Genomic DNA, 22252 nt, shown 5'->3' with positions numbered 1-22252 from the left:
CCCTTTTTTTTTTTTTTTTTAGAAATAGCCTTTGTGCACAGCCAGCCTTGTACTCTTCTAGGTTCAAAAAACTGTCGTCCATAAAATGCGTTGCACAAATTCGAACATCTGGGTTGTGCTGTTCTGTTGTAAATAAATCTTAACCAATGATTCCTAATTGCATCTACTTCCGGAAGGCCAAATAAAGTGCTTTTGCACTGAAACACAGCGTCTCCCTGACATGGCTGCATAAACACTACTGCGTTCCTGAAACCACGCCTTCTTTCTTTGCGTGCACATTTGGGCTGCATTATGCTAATATTTCCACATAGTGATCTAGATATGTGGGGGCGTGTTAGAACCAGCCGTTTTAGGTAGGTGTGGCTGACTCTTAACTTTTATAACGAATATCTCTTTGGATTTGAGACTTTAGTCTTTGCAACTTTACAGATCTTCTTTACGCACCAAGAGCTTGTAACACTCCAAAGAGAAAGGAAAACTTGAAATCGCGTCATATGACCCCTTTAACATACAATCGTCCTCCTCCCATTTTCACCTCAAAATTATGGGGAAGCTGTGCCTCCCCTGCCGAGCCGCCACTGTACTTAACGGCTGGTTACTCAGCACTATTTGCTGTCATCACAGTTAATGTTATATTACAGAAAATTTGGCCATCGACCTATCACTCAGAAGCATGTGTGGCAGTAAGTGGTCAGGAGTTTGAAAATTACCAATAATAAGAGAAATCCTATAGTCGACTACGCCACCCGGAACACACTGGGACATAACAGCCCTAAGCAAAGGGACACAGGTTCGTTGCCAAAGGCAGGGTGAACATAAGGATAGACAGAAACAAATCACTTTATTAACATACAATTAATAAAAACCACATACAACACTTCACAAGGTCTCAATCCATCACACATCTTCACCAGTAACTTAAGTACAATACAATAAGATAACAAAATAAAGAGGGAGGTGGCCAGCAAAGACCCTCAGATTTCTACCCCACACTCAATACTCATGACACACACTCGTGAAAAATCAAAAATATTAAACAGCACTCCATGTGGACACGCAGTACAAGGTACCATGGCCAACCCCTCCCACTTAAATCCACGCACCAAAAATACAAAACAAAATATAACAGACGAACCCAGATGAATTCCAGACAGAACAAAACAGTAGAGCAGAGCAGAAGTGCAGTCAGTTACTTGAGGTTCGTTAGGCTTCAATTAAGATCATTGGAACCCCCTAGACGTGCAATCAAACAGTACAATGCTGCAATACACATGGTCGCTCACCACGCAGGATTACAGCTACTTGCAGGCCCATATCTGAAAACTGGCCAACAGCCAGCACACGACAGACAGGAGAATAATCCAACTGCTAGCACTCATTCAGAGCGCCGCACGTCACAAAGGGGCGGTACCAAGGATGATGCATCCCAAGCAACCAAACACTTCCCCCTTTTATATGCACAACACAGGCACTAATTGGCTCATGAAACTTACCCAACTGACCAATCATGATAAAGTACAAACACTGATAGGTTCACCTGTTTGGGTAACGCCAGCCAATCATACTGGCTCTATACCTCACTCTGCTACACATGCAATATTGAAAATTGCACTGTGCAAATTGTGTGCAGTACGGATTTTATGGCCACGTTTGCAGCATTAGCTGATTTGCATAAGTGAATCAGGTACTATAATGATGCAGACAGTGCATGCAAATAAACTGTACTATTAGTGTGTGCAATTCATTCTTTGTGTTTTGAATGCTCATTCTCGTGTATTATTTAAACTACATACAACCAGACTACATGTAATGCAGAAGGGTTTAACTGTGTTGTTTTCTCTTAGATGGATCATGACCCTCGTAATCCTGCATACATCGCCACTCAGGGCCCGCTGCCCTCCACCGTGGCTGACTTCTGGCAGGTAAACTGCATTATGTATTTGTAAGCTTACATCAATGGTTTGTTTTGTCTTGTAGATCGTGTTGGAGAGCGTGTTCGTGTGTGTGATCTCTAACACAGGGTCTGAGAGAGTCTGTGTGTGTCTTGCAGATGGTCAGGAAGAGTGTGTACGGAATGTGTCTGTGTAGTGTGTGTGTGTGTGTTCTCGTGCAGATGGTCATGCAGTGTGTATAATGTTGTGTGTGTTCTCTTCCAGATGGTCTGGGAGAGCGGGTGTGTGGTGATTGTTATGTTGACTCCTCTCACTGAGAACGGTGTGAAGCAGTGTTACCACTACTGGCCCGATGAAGGCTCCAACCTCTACCACATTTATGAGGTACCTCACAAATACACTCTTTGCAGAGTGAGGATGACTGTGGCATTTTGTTCTGCTGTTTTGTGAATATTGACAAAAGAGTTAGCTTAGACAAAGTGTTTTCTGTCATATTTGGACATGGTACAGCAATTCCATTCAATTTTAACTACTTTTGAAATTTATAACTGAATAAAAAACAATATATTATTTATCGTAAATCTGTATCAGTCATGTGACTTTTGCAGCTTATTTATGACCATCAGCTGGGCATAGTAATGGCAGTGAATACAAAATCACATGAAAATAGATTGAATTTGATACAATCAGGTGCCAGAAAACATTTTTATTGATCTCCAGTTAGCACGGACCCTCCCAAATGCTCCCAAACGGACCCTCCCAAATTGTGGACATTTATAAATTTATTCCACAATCCATCTCAATATACTGGCACTATAAACAGAGATGGATTGTGGATTAAATTTACACACTATAAATGTCTGCAAATGATAAATATGTCAGCACAGATCCTAACTTGCTAAAAATGTCAGTAGAAATGTTTTCTGGGGCTTTGTATGGATCAAATCCAGTTTTTTTTTTGTGTGTATCTCTGATCATGTGCTTATGTATTAGCTGATATTGCTTTGCCCTGCTAATGATCATAACTATGGCAAATGAAACATCATTTGACTCAAATGGATGAATATATAAGTAAAGAATATATTAAAAGAATCAATAAGTAAAACATGTAAATAACATTATTGCATTAATAATAGATAGAAAAGGCTAAATTATAGGGTTTAGGGTTGTTGTCTTAAATGCAAAGCCACTGGTAATCTCACTAAATTTTACAGTTCTTGTCAAGCCATTTCATATTGTAAAATGAATATGGAATTATTATTTTTTTTGCCATACTGTATATGCACAGTCTGTGTTCTTTATAGAGGCTTAATGTTTTATATTGCTTGCTTTTAAATTTTCAGGTTGTAAAGAATTTAAAATACAAAATGTTATTGTTCACAAAAAAAAATAAAAAATTCGATCATCATTTACTCACACTTAAGTTGTTTCAGAACTGTATGAATTTCTTTCTTTTTTAAACACAAAGGAAGATATTTTGAGAAAATGTCTCATTTTCATTTTTGTGTGGAGTTTCCTTTTAAAGTGTCACGTAGTAATAACTGCAATTTAATGCAAATTCAGAAAACTATAATGGGGCAGACACAAAACAGTGACAAACATTTTGGGTTTGGCTTTCTGTATTTTTTATACAGCCCTCTCTGTATATAGGAAGATTTTCACTGCTGTGTCATGCTGTTTGGTATATAAACTCTTTTTTTCTCTCTCATATGTAGGTTAATCTGGTTTCTGAGCATGTGTGGTGTGATGATTTCCTGGTTCGGAGTTTTTACCTGAAGAACATGCAGACTAATGAGACCCGTACGGTCACGCAGTTCCACTATCACACCTGGCTGAACGACCAAACACCCGAAACCAGCCAAACCCTGCTTGACTTCCGCAGGTGCACCTATGAGAGTGTGTGCACGTGTTGCCTGTTTGTTGTGCGAGCGTGTGTGTGTGTGTGTGTCAGCTCCTGAGCGGTTGCCAGTGTCATTTTTGTGGTCGTGCAGCTAGTTCACTGGCTCCAGTTGCATAGTCACAAAAGTGATCATTGACAACTGCGACTCTGCATCCAAGTGCACCCTGGGATTCCAGCCCCTCCCTCTATCTCTTTCCACCCTAGATCTTTGTTCAACCTTTCTGTCTGCTAACATCTGACCTATGATTTCCTCCTTTTCTTCTCCTTACCTACAATTCTCTGCTCTCTCTGTGTTTTTCTCCTATCATAATTGTTGTGCTTTGGTCCTGGCCCCGCCCCTGTTAATGTTCATTTGAATAAAGCCAGCAGCATAAACCAGTAACATGTCTGAAGCTAATATGACTGTGTGTTTGTGTGGGTCAGGTTTTGTCCTGACCAAACAACTTAGTAAATAGTAATGTTCGAATAATGTTCGAATGAAAATCAAAAAAAGCAGAGAGGTTTGCTTTAGGGTTAGGTTTAGGGGTTGGGGATGGGGATGGAAAATATTGTTAGCTTAGTATAAAATGAATAAAGACATTGTAAAAGCCCTCAACATGACAGAAAAGCAAACAACATGTGAGATTTATCCTATGTAATTAATCTTTTTGAATCCCCAGTTTTTATAATCACTTTGATGTCAAAACCTTCTTTTAATACACTACAGTTCAAAAGTTTGGGGTCAGTAAGTGTTTTTTTTATATAAATACTTTTATTCAGTTAGGATGCATTCAATTGATCAAAAGTGACAGTAAGCTATCTGTTCCAAATCAATGATGTCTTTTGTACTTTCTGTTCATACAAGAATCTTAAAAAATGTCAAATGTAAAGTTCCCACAAAAATATTAAGCAGCACAACTGTTTTTAACACTGATAATAAGAAGAAATGTGTCTTGAACACCAAATCAGCTTAGCAGACTGATTTCTGAAGGATCATGTGACACTGAAAACTTGAGTAATGATGCTGAAATGTCTGCTTTGCCATCACAGGAATAAATGACATTTTAAAATATATTACAATAGAAAGTAGTTATTTTAAAATATAGCAATATTTCACAATGTTACTGTTTTTACTGTATTTTTGATCAAATAAATGCCTTGGTGAGCATAAGAAACACATTTTTAAAATATTAAAACTCTTACTGACCCCAAACTTTTCAACAGTAGTGTATTTATTTTTTTATTATATAAAAGATATGTAGCACTCCATCCTTTTCTATAGAGCTTAGCTGCATCTGAAATCTACTTTCAGTTTTCATATGTCTCTGTGTGTGTGTGTGTGTGTGTGTGTGTCTGTGTTTATGATTGTATGTATGTCTTCTTTCCAATAGGAAAGTAAACAAATGCTACCGTGGACGATCCTGCCCTGTCATTGTTCACTGCAGGCAAGTACAAACACACACTTGCAATAATGTGATATTCAATATATATTCTTTGACATTTATGCTGTAATATTACTTGCCATTAGAGATGCCACAAAACAGCCTCTGTTGTCAACTATATATAAAATATTTTATGCAAAAAGTAAAATACAGTAAATAAGGCATGTATTCAACATAAATGTTCACTAAATAAACAAAAGCAGAAGGATGCTAAATCATTTTCATACTTATATAACAATGCACAATAATAAAAAGCTATTTTAAAATTCAATTTAAAACTCAACACAAACTCTCTGATGTTCCTCCTTCAAAGTGCCAAAATTCAAATCAGCAGACCATAACCAGGGCATTTTTGGGATAGAAAACAGGGTTTAAGTGTACAAAAGCTGAACTCGCCATCGCTGTGTTTGCAACAGTAGTTTTATGTGGTGGCCGCAACTACTAAAAGACAGATGGTTGAAAGAAAACATGTTTGGCTATTTTCCCTGCCCATGGTGTCATGATGACATCAATGGGAAGGCAAAGTCATGCAAGAGGCAGAAAACGTTATTACATTTTGACTAAAGGGTAAAAAAGACAATATATTAAAGGAACAGTTCACCAAAAAATGAAAACATGTTGAAATTATACTCACCCTCAGGCCATCCAAGATGTAGATGAGTTTGTTTCTTCAACAGAACAGATTTGGAGATAATTAGCATTACATCACTTGCTCACCAATAGATCCTCTGCAGTGAATGGGTGCCGTCAGAATGAGAGTCCAAACAGCTGATAAAAACATCACAATAATCCACAAATTATCCACACAACTTCAGTCCATCAATTTATGTCTTGTGATGTGCAAAGCTTCGTGTTTGTAATAAATCCAACATTAAGATGTCCATAATCCGTAATATTGCTTTCGCCAGTGAAAAAGTAATCTTGTCTGAATCAGGAGTGAAATATGCATCAGTGAAAACAGTTCTAAACAAATATGTCGGTTGATTTTGATGTGACAACAGGACAACAGGGATGGAATTTTTCACTGGAGGAAGTGCTATTAAAGGGGTCATATGATGCGATTTCAATTTTTTTCCTTTTTCTTTGGAGTGTTACAAGCTCTTGGTGCATAAAGAAGATCTGTAAAGTTGCAAAGACTAAAGTCTCAAAGCCAAAGAGATATTCTTTATAAAAGTTAAGAGTCAACCACGCCTACCTAAAACGGCTCGTTCTAACACGCCCCCACATATCTACATCACTATGTGGGAAGATTTGCATAATGCCACCCAAATGTGCACGCAAAGAAAGAAGGCATGGTTTCAGGAACAGCAGCAGTGTTGATAAAGCCATGTCAGGGAGACGCTGTGTTTCAGTGCGAAAGCAAAAGCACTTTATTATGGCCTTCCGGAAGTAGATGCAATTAGGAATCATTGGTAAAAATCTACGCGTTTCAGAAAGGCGGAGCATAGAGGAGAAACAATAATGTACAGTATGTGGAAAATAATGTGTTTTTTGAACCTTAAACCGCATAAACACATTTCATTACACCAAATACACAAAATAATGTTCTTTTTAGCAGCATCATATGACCCCTTTAAAGATTATTGACTGGTATTTTGAACAGAAGTTTTCAATTTAAAAGTAAAAAGGCTGTCATGATGAATTTGTTTCTTACAAACATGAACTGGAGTCGTGTGGGTTACTTGTAGATTATTGTGATGTTTTTATCAGCTGTTTGGACTCTCATTCTGATGGCACCTATTCACTGCAGAGGATCCATTGGTGAGCTTGTGATGTAATGCTAAATTTCTCGAAAGCTGTTCCCATGAAGAAACAAACTCTTCTATATCTTAGATGGCCTGAGGGTGGGGTTTATTATTTTAATTATTTAATTATTTTTTACTTTTTTAAATCTTGCTTTTTGTCCATCAGTGACGGAGCTGGACGGACTGGGACGTACATTTTGATTGACATGGTGTTGAATAAAATGGCCAAAGGTAAAGACAAAGAAAGCTGATTATTAATTATCAGTGGGTGTTCAGTAATACTTTGCACATTGTGGACAGTCAGTATAAATACTGATTGAAATATGATACACAATTCTTTGCTTTACAGGTGCAAAAGAGATTGATATTGCTGCTACGCTGGAACACCTGAGAGACCAGAGACCCAACATGGTTCAGACCAAGGTATGTACACACACATACACACAAATACACTGAAACACACAATCTCTTTCATACTGACACGTACTGTGTCTGTGTCTTTCTCAGGATCAGTTTGAGTTTGCACTGACGACTGTAGCTGAAGAGGTGAACGCTATTCTCACAGTCCTGCCACAGTGATACTTCCTTTCTTCCTCCCTCTCAGTTGTATAAAAACTCTTAACCCATTTCTGAGAAGATATATGTCCTATAGAAATTATTTTGTCTGTAAATGATTGGACTATATTCAGTAGTAATTAGGAATTGTGTATTGTTTCAGTTCTGTGTGATTATGAAAGCACATTCCTTTCGTTTTTCGCCATGTCATTGTTTCAGATTTTAATTACTCTCTCATCGTTACTATTTCTATTGCATCACGCACAGAAAACTGGCCAGATCTGTTCTGAATATATAGCTAATTGGAACTGAATTAATTAAATTAATCTGTATGTGCTTCGTTATTTAAGATTTAGAACTGTGTTCTATGGGTTGTGACAACTTCAGTTTATCTGATCATCAGAGACTCGTACAAAGCAGTAACATCTTGCATGTGAGATTATACCAAGAACACAACACTCTTAAGAATAAAGGTGCTTCACGATGCAATAGAAGAACCATTTTTGTCTAAATGGTTCCATAAAGAACCTTTAACATCTGAAGAACCTTTCTGTTTCACAAAAGGTTCTTTGTGGCGAAAGAAGGTTCTTCAGATTACAAAAAGGTAAGAAAGAGATGGTTCTTTGAAGAACCTTTGACTGAATGGTTCTTTGTGGAACCAGAAATGGTTATTCTATGGCATCGCTGTGAAAAACATTTTAAGCACCTTTGTTTTTAAGAGTGAAGGAGAGAATTGCTGCCTTTCCAATCCAAGGAAACTTCACTTAATCAAGATGTTTAACTTTTATTATAAGACCTGAACTTTTATTATAAGACTAAAACTCTTGGGAAGTACTACCACTTTCATTTGGTATTAAAATTTAATCTGTGCACACAAACAGTGTGGATAGCAAGTAGAAGTGCATGCAAGACTTGTGCAGTTGTGCTTTATGAACTTACAGCAAACTTGTGCGTTAGAAAATGTAAACAAATAAAGACTAAATTGATGTTGTGTGATTCTAGCAAATTACAAATACAGTGTCTGATCTCCATGTTGTTATTGGGAAGTTTCATGAGTATAAGGAGGAGTTCATATCAGTAAACATCCACAAGAGCAATAAACATTCACGCAGGGAATGAGGTTCTGCATATCCTGATGCTCTTTGTGGGTATGCAATTCATCTCTTAATACAGATATTAATGTGGCCTGTCCCCAATAGCACCTCTTACATCAAAAAGTTAACCTAGAGCAGGCTGTTCCTCCACTGTCTGCCAAGATTCATTACTGTAAAGAGACTTTGTGATGGGCTGGTTTGTCTCTCAAACATGTCTGTTTTGACTATACGAGTAATCGTTGTTAAAATCCCAGTGATAAGATTGATCATTACTAACAAGCTCATCTGTATGACTAAGTTTAGTCTGTGCATATTTCAATTCAACATTAACAGGCTATCAGTGTGTATTGCAACTGAATAATTGATGCTGTTTTGATCCTGTGCAGCTCCATAATAAAGTTTAATGTGTCTGTGAAGTAAAGCAAAAGTCCCTACTGTCCAGAGTGTTTAAACACACAGATGCACATTCATTCTGAACCATGTGTTTACACACAATTTAAGAAAACACATAATCATGTAACCAATGATTTTTAAATTTGATATTGGTGAAAGCTTATGTTGTTTAAGCTAGTGCAGCTAAGCCATCTTTGGAAAAGTCAGTTACAGAAGACCTTGTTTATAGTTTTAGTTTAGTTCATTGATGTACATGTTAAATAACATTGGGCTTAAGCAGCAGCCCTGTCTCACTCCACGCTCCAGGGAAAGATACCTTGTACGTTCGGTGCTGATTTTTATGCCACATTTACTTTCAGTGTACATTGATTTGATAAGGTCATAGGTTTTACCTCCTATGCCACTTTCAATAAGTTTGTAGAATAGTCCTTGGTGCCAACCTGAGTCAAAAGCTTTTTTAAAGTCAATAAAGCATGCATATATTTTACCTTTATCTTGGTTAACATGTTTTTCAATTAGAGTATGTAATGTATAGATGTGATCAGATGTACGGTAATTTGGTAAAAATCCGATTTGACTTCTGCTCAGTACATTGTGTGTGGTGATGAAGTCTATAGTCGAGCATTTATTATGCTACAGAATAACTTTCCCAGGTTGCTGCTCACACAGATGCCTCTGTAGTTGTTAGGATCAAATTTATCTCCATTTTTAAAGATTGATGTTATCAAGCCTCGATTCCAGATGTCAGGGAAGTAACCTACACTCAGAACTACATTGAATAGTTTTAGAATGGCCTATTGGAATTTACTGCTTGTGTGTTTTATCATTTCGTTTAATATCCCAGCAGGTCCAGATGCTTTTTTGAGTTGGAGGTTTTTTATTTTTTCTTCAAGTTCTTTATCAGTTATTGGGCAATCTAATGGGTTTTGGTTATCTTTGATTGTTAATTCTTGTTTTTCCAATTGGTTGACTGTTTGATTTTGCTTACAGTTTGTGTCTGTTTGTACTTTATTAAACAATGTTTGGAAATTACTTTCCTACATTTCTCCATTTTAGATTGCCAATTCTTCATGATCATTTTTTTTTTCTTTTCAGATTGTTCCAATTATCCCAATATTGGTTTGTGTTCACTGACTTCTCAATTATTGTGTTTGTTTTTTTTTTGGGTGTATTGGGCTTTTTTGGTTCTGAGTGTAAGTTTGTAGGCTATTGTTTTAGTGTTTCACTGTAAAGAAGGCGGATCTCTGCATTATTTGGATCTTTGTGTTTCTGATTTGACAATGTTCTCAGTTTTTTTGCGCATAGTTTGGAAGTCCTGATCAAACCAATTTTTGTCATTTTTGGGTATTTGATTTTTTTCCATTTTTTTCAATTTGTATTGTTTTGCTGATTTTTAAAATATGTAATTTATATCTTTGACAGCAAGATTGACACCTTCATTACTGTGAGCATAGGTGTTATTTAGAAATTGCCTTTCAGGTCCCCGCAGATGAGCAAGTGGCTTGTCTCTTCCTCTAATGTGTAGAACATGTCTTCGCTGTAGTATGCTGACTCTGATGGCGGGATGTATATGGCCATCAGTGATGGGCAGAAACTAGTTATTAGTCTATGGAAAAGCTTACATTCAGCAGATATAAATATTGCATTATATTGATTTTGTCAGGAAATAAGATGATCTGAACACTGTTGTGTAAGTTGTGGCTTTACTTTACTCTGGCATTACATCCCACCCACATCCCTCTGATCAGCATGTGGTACATTATATTACTAAAATTAAAAATATTTTTGGAAAATTAAACAGTTACTTACAAACTTATATGATTTGATAAAATACATAATGAAATATAATCGTATATGGGTAATGGAGAAATTACAATTAGCTTCAAGTTGCACATGACAATTAATGAGATTAATACAACACTTCTACTTGAATGTCATTATCAATCACCACTGAGTGTTTGTAATAACTTCTGATTGCGATCAAATGTGGATTTTGGTCAAATGATGAGGCAGAAATATGTTGTTACATTCTAGAATAATTTTATGTGGATGATACAGTTACAACTTCTGTGGGGCGTGAAGAAATAATGTAACTAGTAGTGTAACTAATTACTGTTGCCAGAAATTAATAAGTAAAGTAACAATATTACTTTTGAAAGGAGTAGCTAGTAACGAGTAATATATTACATTCTTTGAGTAACTAGCCCAACACTGATGGCCATCATATACATCTCTCTCTCTCTCTGTATATCTTAATTGGCAGAACACAAAGACTATATAATGTCATTGTAGTGTTTTAAGTGTTTAAATATAAAGCCATTAACGTGATTATAATATATAGATTATAAAAGCAAAAGAAACATCCAAACGTTGAGCGTCAGAGACTTTTATTTTGTAAGCTGTGACTTTTGAACAGGAAGTGTCTGCCTGAAATGCTCCAGTCTTCTCTGTAGCAGGAGTGTCAGGGGTCATTTAAAGTTCGTGGCGTGCCTGTGTGGTTCTGGTGAAAATGTCCGCGGTGATTCCTCGTATCGAGCAGCTGTCATCGAGAGTGGTGCGTGTTTTGGGCTGTAACCCGGGGCCCATGACACTGCAGGGCACCAACACATACCTGGTCGGGACAGGCAGAAGGTACACGAGATGCATGTGCTTGTTTGAGCTATTTGCCACTTACAAGCTAGTCATTGACGGCGGTAAAGTTAGTTTGACGTTTGACATTCATTAGACATTAATATAAAACCAAGACTAAAATGTTCGGAAAAACATTCCTGTTATTGCACAAAGCTCCGTTTTTGGAATTACAATTTTATGTTTTTTATAATAATTTTACAGCTTTTAATGTATGCAATAATATAAATACATTAAACGCCAACACCATTTGATCTAAAGGTATCAAACAAACTGTAAAATATTCAGAATATTATTCCCTATAATGCACAAGTCTTGGTTTTCCAGATTATGCCGCATAAGGCTTGTTTTTTTTCTGATTATGCCTTTACTGTTTTTATATACAGTACTGAATCCATATTTGTCATGTTTTATATACTGTACCCACTTAAATTATTCATTGAATGTAACAAGTGTGTGAATGTTTATTGTCTGTGTCAGGCGAGTGTTAATTGATGCAGGGGAGCGCGCGGTACCGGAGTATATTGTCAATCTGCGCGAGGCTCTGAAGCAGCACGACACGTCCATACAGCACATTATAGTCACACACTGGCATCACGACCACACTGGAGGAGTGCAGGATATACTCTCAAACTTTCACACAGGTCAATAATATGTATGCTGTGTACAGGTTTTGACATTTGTGCCATAAATATGTGAACGTGTGCTCTCAAATCAGCTTTACCCAATAATGTAAATGTAAATATCATTATTTTAGTATGAAAACCATGGTGTATATAAGAAACCCTCACTAATGTAGCTACATGTGTTGCAGATTCAGAGCTGAGGGTCAGTAAACTCCCTCGGTGTCCTCCACAGGAAGAAGTGATTGGAGAACAGAATAAATATTTCTATGTCAGTGATGGTGATGTGATAAAGACTGAAGGGGCAACATTACGGTAAACACACACACACACATATATATATTATGTAGATGATATGCTTACATATTAAGCAAACTTTTGAGTCAAACTCAAATGTTTGGGGTCGGTAAGATTTTTTAAATGTTTTTGAAAGTCTCTTATATGCTCACCAAGACTGAAGTTGTAAAATTGTGAAATGTTAAGATAACTATTTTCTTTTTAATATATTTTAAAAGAAAAACAGTGATGGCAAAGCTGAATTTTACTTCACACATGATCCTTCAGAAATCATTCTAATATGCTCTTTTGGAGCTCAAGAAACATTTCTCATTGTTATCAGTGTTAAACTGTTGTGCTGCTTAATATTTTTGTAGAAACCATTTTACATTTTTTAAGGATTTTTTGATGAATAGAAAGTTATAAAGAAACAGCATTTACTTGAAATTGAAATCTTTTGTGACAATTAAAGTCTTTACTGTGACTTCTGATCAATTTAAACCATCCTTGCAGAATAAAAGTATTATTTAAAAAAAGAAGAAAATACTAATCCAAAACTTTTGAATGGTAATGTAGAATAAAATTGAATTTTTATTCACATGCATCCCGAGTCTTGAAAGCCTGTATTTACATAAATGCAGTGGGTCGAATTAAGACCTATTGGCACGGGATTAGTATTACCTGGTGACCTCCAGTCATTTGTAATAATTGCGGAGGTTGTCTGTGATCTTAATCGGCCATGTCTGTAATTTGTAAAGTAAAAATTCCCCCACAAATGATCTACCTACCATATTTCGCCGAACACCGAGGTCCTGTGAGTCGCATATGATTATTGTGCGCCTTTTTATCCATCTTTCGTGAAGAATGGAGCTGCGTTGAAGTGTTTGATTGTATTTTGGGATCTGTCATATCGCTACAATTTGCAGAAAGAGAAAGCTGAAAAGGTTTTGAGGTTAATGTGTTACAAATAAATCAAGCATAAAGCTTGAGATATTATTTTAACCTGGTGAAATGTAAATGATACAGGACAAGAAACTATATTAGTTTCTTTTTTTTAAATCCCATCTAACCGGACCATAGAACGGTACTTTCAAAGCCTTGGCATCGTATCCTGGAGATAAGTCAGTAAATTAGAGTAAAATCACAGGCTTCGCTTATCCGGATTTTAGCAAATGGCTGCAATATAACAAAGAGTGAAAAATTTAAGGGGGTCTGAATACTTTCCGTACCCACTGTATGTGATTTTGTGAACTCCTTTCTTCAGACGTGGGACAATCCAAATACTATACATGGCATTCTGAAAGTCATGTTTATTTTATAAATTCAAATTTCCCTCAGTTTGTTATGCTGATGATGCACATTGCAATGAAAATATTTGTATGGAATCCTAAAAATGCAAAAGAAACACATTTTCACCAGTGGTCTCAAGACACTTGTTCCCCTCTGTATGTGAAGTTAACTTTACATTTGTTGGTTCTTTTTAAGTAGTGACTGCTTTATCAGACAATGTGCGAAGAATGAGAGTACATTATTTATAGAAATGTTAAGTTATTATTTTATAAACTGTGTACATTACATGATTTTCATGTGTTTTTTTAATATTGTCTGTAATATGCCAGGAGACCCCTGAACACCTGCACAGAGCAGCAGAGTTTAACTTGCTGCACCATTTAAAGAAACTCCACAAGGAAGGAAAGATCTGCCTGGGTATGTGTGTGTGTGTGTGTGTGTGTGTGCACCTGTGCTCTATTGCCTGCCTGTGTTAACGTAAATTTTTGTTTCCTTGCAGCTGAAGGCTCAAATGACAAGAAGTGGAAGAGCAATTTGTGACATTTTTTACCCAGCACACTCATCACCCACAGTGACTAATAAAAGGTTCCCAGTAAAGTGAGATGGACTTAAAGGCACAATATGTAAGATTTTTTTATTAAAATATCCCAAAACCACTAGAACAGTGTTATATATTTTGCTGACTTGTGTACTTGCATTATCCCAAATGTTTTGAAGAATGTTTAAATCCAGAGAAATAAGCAATTTTAACTAGTGACACGGACCGTGTCCATAGTGTCATTGTGTCGCCTGCCAATGACGTCACAACCCCTCGATTTCCGGTTTTGTTTTGTAGAAAACATGGAAACACCAAAGATGATTTAATATGTTGAGCGTTTAATTAGACCGGTGACAACCGCACAGAGTAGCATAATAACAGAACTTTCAAATGTATATAGTATGATACATTTACATTACATTTGATAGTATGATAAAACAGCGCTGTTTTTTCCCCCCACATACGCATGACCGGAAGGAGCGGAAGCGGTCGACTGTGGCATAATAAAAGCTCCGCTGCTTTCGAGCCGTGTGTCACGCTCGTTCAGTGGCCTTGTCTCGCTTCGACGGCTTTCAGCCTCACCCTGCTTCATTCTACTACGTTAATAAATCATTAGCTCATCCATGAACATGATTTCTGCCCGAGTCCAGTCGGATTGCATCGGCTGTGGGGATGTGCGACAACTCCCATGACTCCACACTCAATCACAGCGTCATCAAACTACGCCTTTGCTTCTTTGTTTATTTTGAATACACGCCCTCTAGCGGCGAAAATTACATATTGTGCCTTTAAGGGAACACAGGGACTAGTCACTTTTTTCAAATGTTGACCTTCTGTGAAAACCTGCTCTGATAGGAGGCTATTAACATTTACATTTATTTAGCAGACACATTTTGTAAGTGCCTTACAAATGACCACATTTAAACAGTATAAATCATGCAACACAAAACCATTCATAAAATGGGAAAACATGTAAAAGGTAATTACCCTTGTAATCCTGTGAAATTTTATTGTTGTTTTGGACATATACTGCCATCTGATGAATGTAGCATCACACGAAAACAATAGCAAAAAATAATTTATTCCATGAGAGACTGTGTACAATAACATGTAAATAAAAGTAAAATAAAGCAACTTTTATGAGGCTAATGATATAACTGGAATTATATTATGTCTATAGCTGTAATTATTTAATGAGATAAAAATATCAAGTCTCTTTAATTTGTAACATTTAATCATTTTAAATGTTCTACATCCCTGCGGATTTTGTTGTTGGAAGCATTTAATTGATTAATTATGTTCTGTTAAATCACTGTTAATCAAAAATGTGCATATATCTTATTTAAATAAATGATCATGGTTTGACGGATTGTTGTTTTCTAAAATGTTGCTTTATTTCTTTATGTCAGTAGAGAGCATTGTTTCAGCCAGCCTAAAAGCGTTTGTTATGATTGTGTATTATAAGCTTTCATTTTAAATTCATTTTTAATTAAATTAATCTTTAAAAAAGGTTAAAAAAATGTCCCTTGGATTTAGAGGAAAATAGTATTTGCACTTACTGCATGAAAGAGTTAAAATACAGACGGGGGTGGGGCAGCCCCATTTTTTGACAGAGGAATCGTGAACCGGAAGTTAACGTTTATTTACTTGCACCCCGCTGCGGTACAGACCGAACGCGCTTGGAGGCGATACAGCTGACAGCGATACCGTGAATAACGGACAACCCGTGCTACCCCTCCGTCCAAGGACAAGGATATTTTGATCACACGGCGAAGATCTGATGGTGTGTCGGAGCCGCGTGCAGAGGGAGGTGACAGAATACCGTTTAACGGCGCCGATGGCATTAACGTTAATCGTGGTTCTTAATCTAGCTCAGATAACGGGTCAGAATGCGCGTGTGTGATGCGGCCGAGCGCGCGCGCTGCAGTATCCGCGCAGAGGCGCGTGAGCCCCCGGCTGCAGGTCGACCGTCGATCCAGTGTGTTGTTTTGGTGAATATGTGTCGAATTGAAATGAAAATGGTGCTGTAAAGAAACAAAGAGGGTGTTTATATATAGTTGTAATAAAGCATATCTGTTTAGGGGTATTGTTTTGTTGAAATGAGCCAGCGCAGAATGTCTGCGTCTCTACAGCGCTTATAAACGGGTCGGATAGCCGGTGTGGACCGTTGTCTGTGGTCGATGATAAGCCGCAGCCGGTTTATCTGAGAGTCTGTTATGCTCGTGTTTCAGTGTGCGTCTGTGTGCTAGACGCGCTGAGGATGGCATCCGGTGCTGGCGGGGGGAGGGGCCCCGCACCCGTGAAACCGTTCCCGTACTTGTGTGGGGAGTCTACTCAGGGTTTGAAATCTAAGAGCCTCCCCGCGCTCAGCGGCAGTCAGGCTCCGGAGCAGGACGCGGATCAGACTCTGCTCTCTGCCCCGCACTGCTCCCCCGTCAGGACAGAGCGTCGTGAGCCGGAGGGACGCGGCGCTGCTGCGCTCTTGACGCTCCGCCTGCCGCGGCTGGCCGTGAGGCGCTATGTGGACGGGATCCTGTCGGACTCGCGCTGCTTTCTGTTCTGCATGTGTTACCTCACCTTCATCCAGTCTCTGATGGTGTCCGGCTATCTCAGCAGTGTCATTACCACCATAGGTAATATACTTGACAACTGGCAGATCTCTTCTCTTCTCTTCTCACAGTTCAATCTCAGCTTTTCACCTAAAGCCTCGTCTTGTTTTATCTCATCCCAGTCTCCATCCATCCATCCGAATTTCTTAATTTCGCCATCTCATCTTTTCCCAATTTTTCAGTCTCTTATCTAGATATCATCAAGGTCTGGGAAGGTTAAAATGTATTTCACTACAGATTACAAAATACATGCTTTAAAAAGTAATTTGTGACATATTTCCTTAGATTACACAAGTTTTGTAACTTAATCTAAATACTTTAGAAAGCTGAAAAGGTTTTGAGGTTAATGTGTTACAAATAAATCAAGCACAGAGCTTGATATATTATTTTAACCTGGTGAAATGTAAATGATACAGGACAAGAAACTATATTAGTTTCTTTTTTTTAAATCCCATCTAACCGGACCATAGAACGGTACTTTCAAAGCCTTGGCATCGTATCCTGGAGATAAGTCAGTAAATTAGAGTAAAATCACAGGCTTCGCTTATCCGGTGCGAATGCACCACACGAAATTCAGATGTGGGGGGGGTAATTTCAAAATCACACAAGGTCCCCAGGTAATACTAATCCAGTGCGAATAGGGCTTTAGTGTGTACATTTATAAATGCAAAAACAGTAGTTAGTTGTTTCCTTTTGAATAAGCTTTTTTAATATTGTATGTGCACGTAGGGTGCTGTCTACTCCCGGACACACAGATGATCACATGGCATTATTCCTGGAGGAGGAGCAAGCTGTGTTTTCAGGTGACTGTATTCTTGGAGAGGGAACGGCCGTGTTCGAGGACCTCCATGATTACATGAAGTCACTGCAGAAGCTCCTCAGCATGAAGGCTGACCTCATATATCCAGGTGAGTGCATGTGCGATGATCATTTTCTTTTCAGAGTGCTTTCTACCAAAAATTTTCGGTGACACTAAGAAATGCTTATGTGTATTTGTGTGTCAGGTCATGGTCCAGTGGTCCAAGACGCATGTTCTAAGATCTGTGAGTACATAACTCACCGCAATGCAAGAGAACAGCAGATCCTAAACGTTCTGCAGGAGAACAGCGGAAATGCGTTCACCTCCAGCGAGCTGGTTAAAGTGGTGTACAAGGTTCAGCTCTTTTCTAAATGATCTTAATGCTTTAATTAGACTGAATCAAAAAGCATTTACATTTGTAGTATTTAAATTTTAATAAGTGTCAAACCTGCAATCCATAAGGAGAGAAAATAAAACAACAGATATAAAGTGGGGACCAAAAGTATAAGGCATTGAACCTTTTAAAATTAATTAATACTTTTTAAAAAATGTTATTTACTTCTAGATCATAAAAGCAAATACAGTGGGTACGGAAAGTATTCAGACCCCCTTAAATTTTTCACTCTTTGTTATATTGCAGCCATTTGCTAAAATCATTTAAGTTAATTTTTTTTCCTCATTAATGTACACACAGCACCCCATATTGATCCGAATTTCTTAATTTCGCCATCTCATCTTTTCCCAATTTTTCAGTCTCTTATCTAGATATCATCAAGGTCTGGGAAGGTTAAAATGTATTTCACTACAGATTACAAAATACATGCTTTAAAAAGTAATTTGTGACATATTTCCTTAGATTACACAAGTTTTGTAACTTAATCTAAATACTTTAGAATACTTTGAAATACTAATAAGGTATGCAATGCAAAAGGTTTTCTAGAGAAAAGTGATGCCCACCAAACATAGGACTTAGTTTTCCTCTGCATATTATTTTTAACATCAGCTTTGCTTCATTTCTTGAAGGAAGCAAATGCAGACAATCTTTAAAATAAATAAATAAGAATTTATATATAAAAAAATAATTTATTGCCGTTCAAGAAGGAAACACAATGCCAGGGCGTGTAAACTTTTTGAATCGGGTGAACAGGTTAGTTATTTTGTCCTTTAGGAAACATGGAAGTATTCGTTTCTGAAGGGCAGCACTAAATGGAAAAAGAAAAAGATCTTTAAACAAAATAAGAAAAATGTACACATCATCATTTTGTTAAAATGATTACAATTTTCAAATTCTGCAAGGAGTATAAAACTAATGGGCAGAACTGTAGCTTAGGATGCGTCAGAAAATCAATTGCTGTTGATACTAATTGCCTGTTACAGTTTACAATAAAGTTTAAAAGAAATAAATGACATTAAAATTTAAAGTAATCAGTTTGGTAATCTAAAGTACTTTTCGGATGTAACTGTAATCTGATTACCACCCATTTAAAATTAAACTAATGAAATACAGTTACTCATATTTTGTATTTTAAATGTGCTTCCCGACCCTGGATATCATCTACTCTGAATGTAATCTCTTAACTTCTTTTCATGTTTCCTCCTCTTGATCTCCATATCATACCAACTTTGCCTTCTCTCAGTAACATTTCAGTCTCATGTCTTCATCCAGAGTTTCTTGTTATCTCTTCTCATCCCAACCTCCTTACAGTCTTCATCTCATAACAAACTCCAATTTTTAAAATCTCATCTCCTCTTAATACCATTTCGGTCTCATCTCTTTATTTCTCATGTTGTTTCATCTGATCTCATCCTATTCTCTCTTCCTCTTAAAAGCATTTCAATCTTGTCTCATTAGTCTCCTTTCATCTCACCCCAATCTCAAATTTCTCATTTAAATCTGCTCTCCTCTCAGCATCTCTCTTGTTTCATCACATTCCAATCTATTATTTCTCAACCTCATCTCATCTTAATCTCTTCTCAGTCTCATCCCCTCCTCTATAAATAATATCTCAACTCAAACCATATTCTGTTTCAACATATATTCATAGTATATTTATGAATTTTATACTAAACGATCCTGTTTTCCAGAAAAGCGGTACAGTCTGCGGAGCTCAGAGTCAGGTCTTCTGGTCAGCTGTTTTGACATCGGTAGTCTCCTCGCTGTGGTGTTCATCAGCTACTTCGGTGGGCGGGGCCAGAGGCCTCGGTGGTTGGCTGTAGGGGGCATGTTCATTGCTGTGGGTGCCGCCTTCTTCTCCCTACCTCACTTCATCTCTCCGCCATATCAGCTGGAGGAGCTGAACAGCACAGTAGGAGGAGAGGGGCTCTGTGCCGGCGGGAGTGGCAGCAGGCAGGAGAGGCCAGCACTGTCCAGGTGCCAGTGGGACCGGGAGGAGAGTGAGCACGCCCTGTACGTGGCGCTGTTCATCTGCGCTCAGATCCTCGTGGGAATGGGATCGACTCCCATATACACCCTTGGACCAACTTACCTGGATGACAATGTGAAGAAAGAGAACGCATCCCTGTACCTGGGTGAGTCGAAGTGAGGCTTTGTCTGTGTGTTGTTGAATGGCTGGGTCAGTCAATCAGGTAAAGTGTGTCGCTTGGGGCCATGTTTTTTCTTACATGAGATCTACGCAACCATTACTTTGTCGCTTCAAAAAGTTCATATTAAATAGATCATAAAAGTAATCCATATGAATTTAGCAGGTAATTTTCTGAAGAGACTCTATCACTTATGAATAGGTTTGATCTATTTATGAATAGATACATTTGTATAGTTTTAGTTTTATGTTAACAATAACAAAACTAAGACAGAGTCTGTGCAGTAACAATCTTACATAATCTGATTTGATTTCATGTGGACTGATCGGTGTGTTAGTCTTACTACTTCTGTATATGCATGGAACAATATTTTAGAAGATTTTCTTCAGGTTTCATACCCAGAACATTTAAACATTTAACATTTTTAAACAGAAAATCAACATTTGGAACTGACATTTTATAATTAGCTAAGTGGGCATGGTAACAGTCCATGCTGATAATCTCAAAATTGCAAATATTAGCTGTTTGTACCAGTCAATAAAACTATATGTGCGTGTCTGAGTATGACATGAATGTGTTTGACAGGAAGCCACAATTGAGATTAGGTTTTGTCCACAACAGTAGGGTGTGAAAGCTGAATAAATAAGCTTTCCATTGATGTATGGTTTGATAGGATAGGACATTTGATAGGATATTTGGCCGAGATACAACTATTTGAAAATCTGGAATCTGAGGGTGCAAAAAAAATCAAAATATTGAGAAAACTGCCTTTAAAGTTGTCCAAATGAATTTACGTGCCATTTTCCCAGGACGCATCCTGGCCAGGATTTCCATATTGCTTTGATTCAAAGTACCTCGACAGCGTTTCGAAAACACAAGGAACCGATGTCATACACCGATCAGTCTGCACACGCAAACAAAGCCAAACCCTAGATATTTTAGGCAATATAGAAATCCTGGCCAGGACGCGTCCTGGGAAAATGGCACGTATGGTCACCCTACACAACAGTGCCTTTTAGCCTGATGGTTAACACGTTTTTTTTCTACTTTCTAAAAAAATTATGTGACCTAAATTCTGCCATGCAAAGTCTGTAACCACATACAGTAGCATATGACAGCTAAAGAAATTGAATTCTCGTTTTGTGCGTGTTTAGCTATCATGTATGTAATGGGAGCTCTTGGACCAGCCGCTGGGTATCTGCTGGGTGGGATTCTGATCGGATTCTATGTCGACCCCGGTGCCATTGTCAATATTGATCAGAGTGACCCACGGTTTGTGGGAAACTGGTGAGGAAAATCTTGTCTCTCGTTTGCTGTTTATTAATTAACATGCAGTAAACCTAACAGCACTGTAACCCTCTCTGTGTCTGTCTCTCTCAGGTGGAGTGGGTTTCTTCTGTGTGCTGTGGCAATGTTGTTGGTAATCTTCCCCATGTTTTCCTTCCCTAAAAAACTTCCTCCACGGCACAAGAAAAGTAAAAGACGTGTAAAAAAGGGCGCAGGTGATGTCTCCAGCGATGACGAAATTATGAAGGAAAAGAGCCAGGCTGTCTCGTCCTCTATGGGTTTTGGCAAAAATATCAACGGTGAAACCTAATGTCAAATCTAAAATCTAATTCTGATCAGATCATCTTTGAAGTATGATGTCACACTAGATATTTGACACAGCTAAGATTTGCGTTTTAGTAATGGCTAGCAAGATGGACGTGGCTATTTTATTTTATATTTATTTTTAAACTATATTCCTTTAACTTGGTGTCCCTGAACTGTCTGGTGTTTTTTTTATCTTGAATTTATATTATTAATTTCTTGGTTAATAGCAGTGTTGTTTTAGTATTATATATATATATTTATTTATTTAGTTTTCATTTCAAGTGCTTTTGTCTTTTTCATTAGTTATATATATATATATATATATATATATATATATATATATATGTATGTATGT

At 37.5% G+C, this 22252-nt stretch overlaps 3 protein-coding genes across 5 annotated transcripts in view; all 3 read left to right on the top strand.

The window, feature by feature from the left end:
- The window catches only part of LOC107749101 (receptor-type tyrosine-protein phosphatase N2-like), a 31624-nt gene extending 23608 nt beyond the window's left edge, over positions 1 to 8016 (top strand). For all 3 annotated transcript variants that reach the window (XM_016564165.1, XM_016564163.1, XM_016564162.1), the window contains exons 17-23: positions 1845 to 1922; positions 2157 to 2276; positions 3608 to 3774; positions 5163 to 5216; positions 7125 to 7189; positions 7308 to 7381; positions 7466 to 8016. In XM_016564165.1, the coding sequence (XP_016419651.1) occupies positions 1845 to 1922; positions 2157 to 2276; positions 3608 to 3774; positions 5163 to 5216; positions 7125 to 7189; positions 7308 to 7381; positions 7466 to 7537 (630 nt within the window). In that variant the 3' untranslated portion in view covers positions 7538 to 8016. The remainder of the gene's footprint in view (positions 1 to 1844; positions 1923 to 2156; positions 2277 to 3607; positions 3775 to 5162; positions 5217 to 7124; positions 7190 to 7307; positions 7382 to 7465) is intronic.
- Positions 8017 to 11388: 3372 nt separating this feature from the next.
- LOC107749149 (beta-lactamase-like protein 2) lies at positions 11389 to 18272 on the top strand. Its single transcript, XM_016564249.1, has 5 exons — positions 11389 to 11631; positions 12109 to 12272; positions 12443 to 12566; positions 17694 to 17872; positions 17969 to 18272. The coding sequence occupies exons 1-5, from the start codon at positions 11510 to 11512 to the stop codon at positions 18136 to 18138; spliced, it is 759 nt and encodes a 252-aa protein (XP_016419735.1). The 5' UTR covers positions 11389 to 11509; the 3' UTR covers positions 18139 to 18272.
- The window catches only part of LOC107749116 (solute carrier organic anion transporter family member 5A1-like), an 8973-nt gene continuing 2734 nt past the window's right edge, over positions 16014 to 22252 (top strand). The window contains exons 1-4 of the mRNA XM_016564202.1: positions 16014 to 16988; positions 19849 to 20292; positions 21459 to 21591; positions 21685 to 21890. Of these exons, the coding sequence (XP_016419688.1) occupies positions 16616 to 16988; positions 19849 to 20292; positions 21459 to 21591; positions 21685 to 21890 (1156 nt within the window). The 5' untranslated portion in view covers positions 16014 to 16615. The remainder of the gene's footprint in view (positions 16989 to 19848; positions 20293 to 21458; positions 21592 to 21684; positions 21891 to 22252) is intronic.

Source organism: Sinocyclocheilus rhinocerous, unplaced genomic scaffold (genome assembly GCF_001515625.1).
Source record: "Sinocyclocheilus rhinocerous isolate Xijiao unplaced genomic scaffold, SAMN03320098_v1.1 scaffold919, whole genome shotgun sequence".
NCBI classification, from domain to species: Eukaryota; Metazoa; Chordata; class Actinopteri; order Cypriniformes; family Cyprinidae; genus Sinocyclocheilus; species Sinocyclocheilus rhinocerous.
This window is presented reverse-complemented; position numbering and strand designations above follow the sequence as displayed.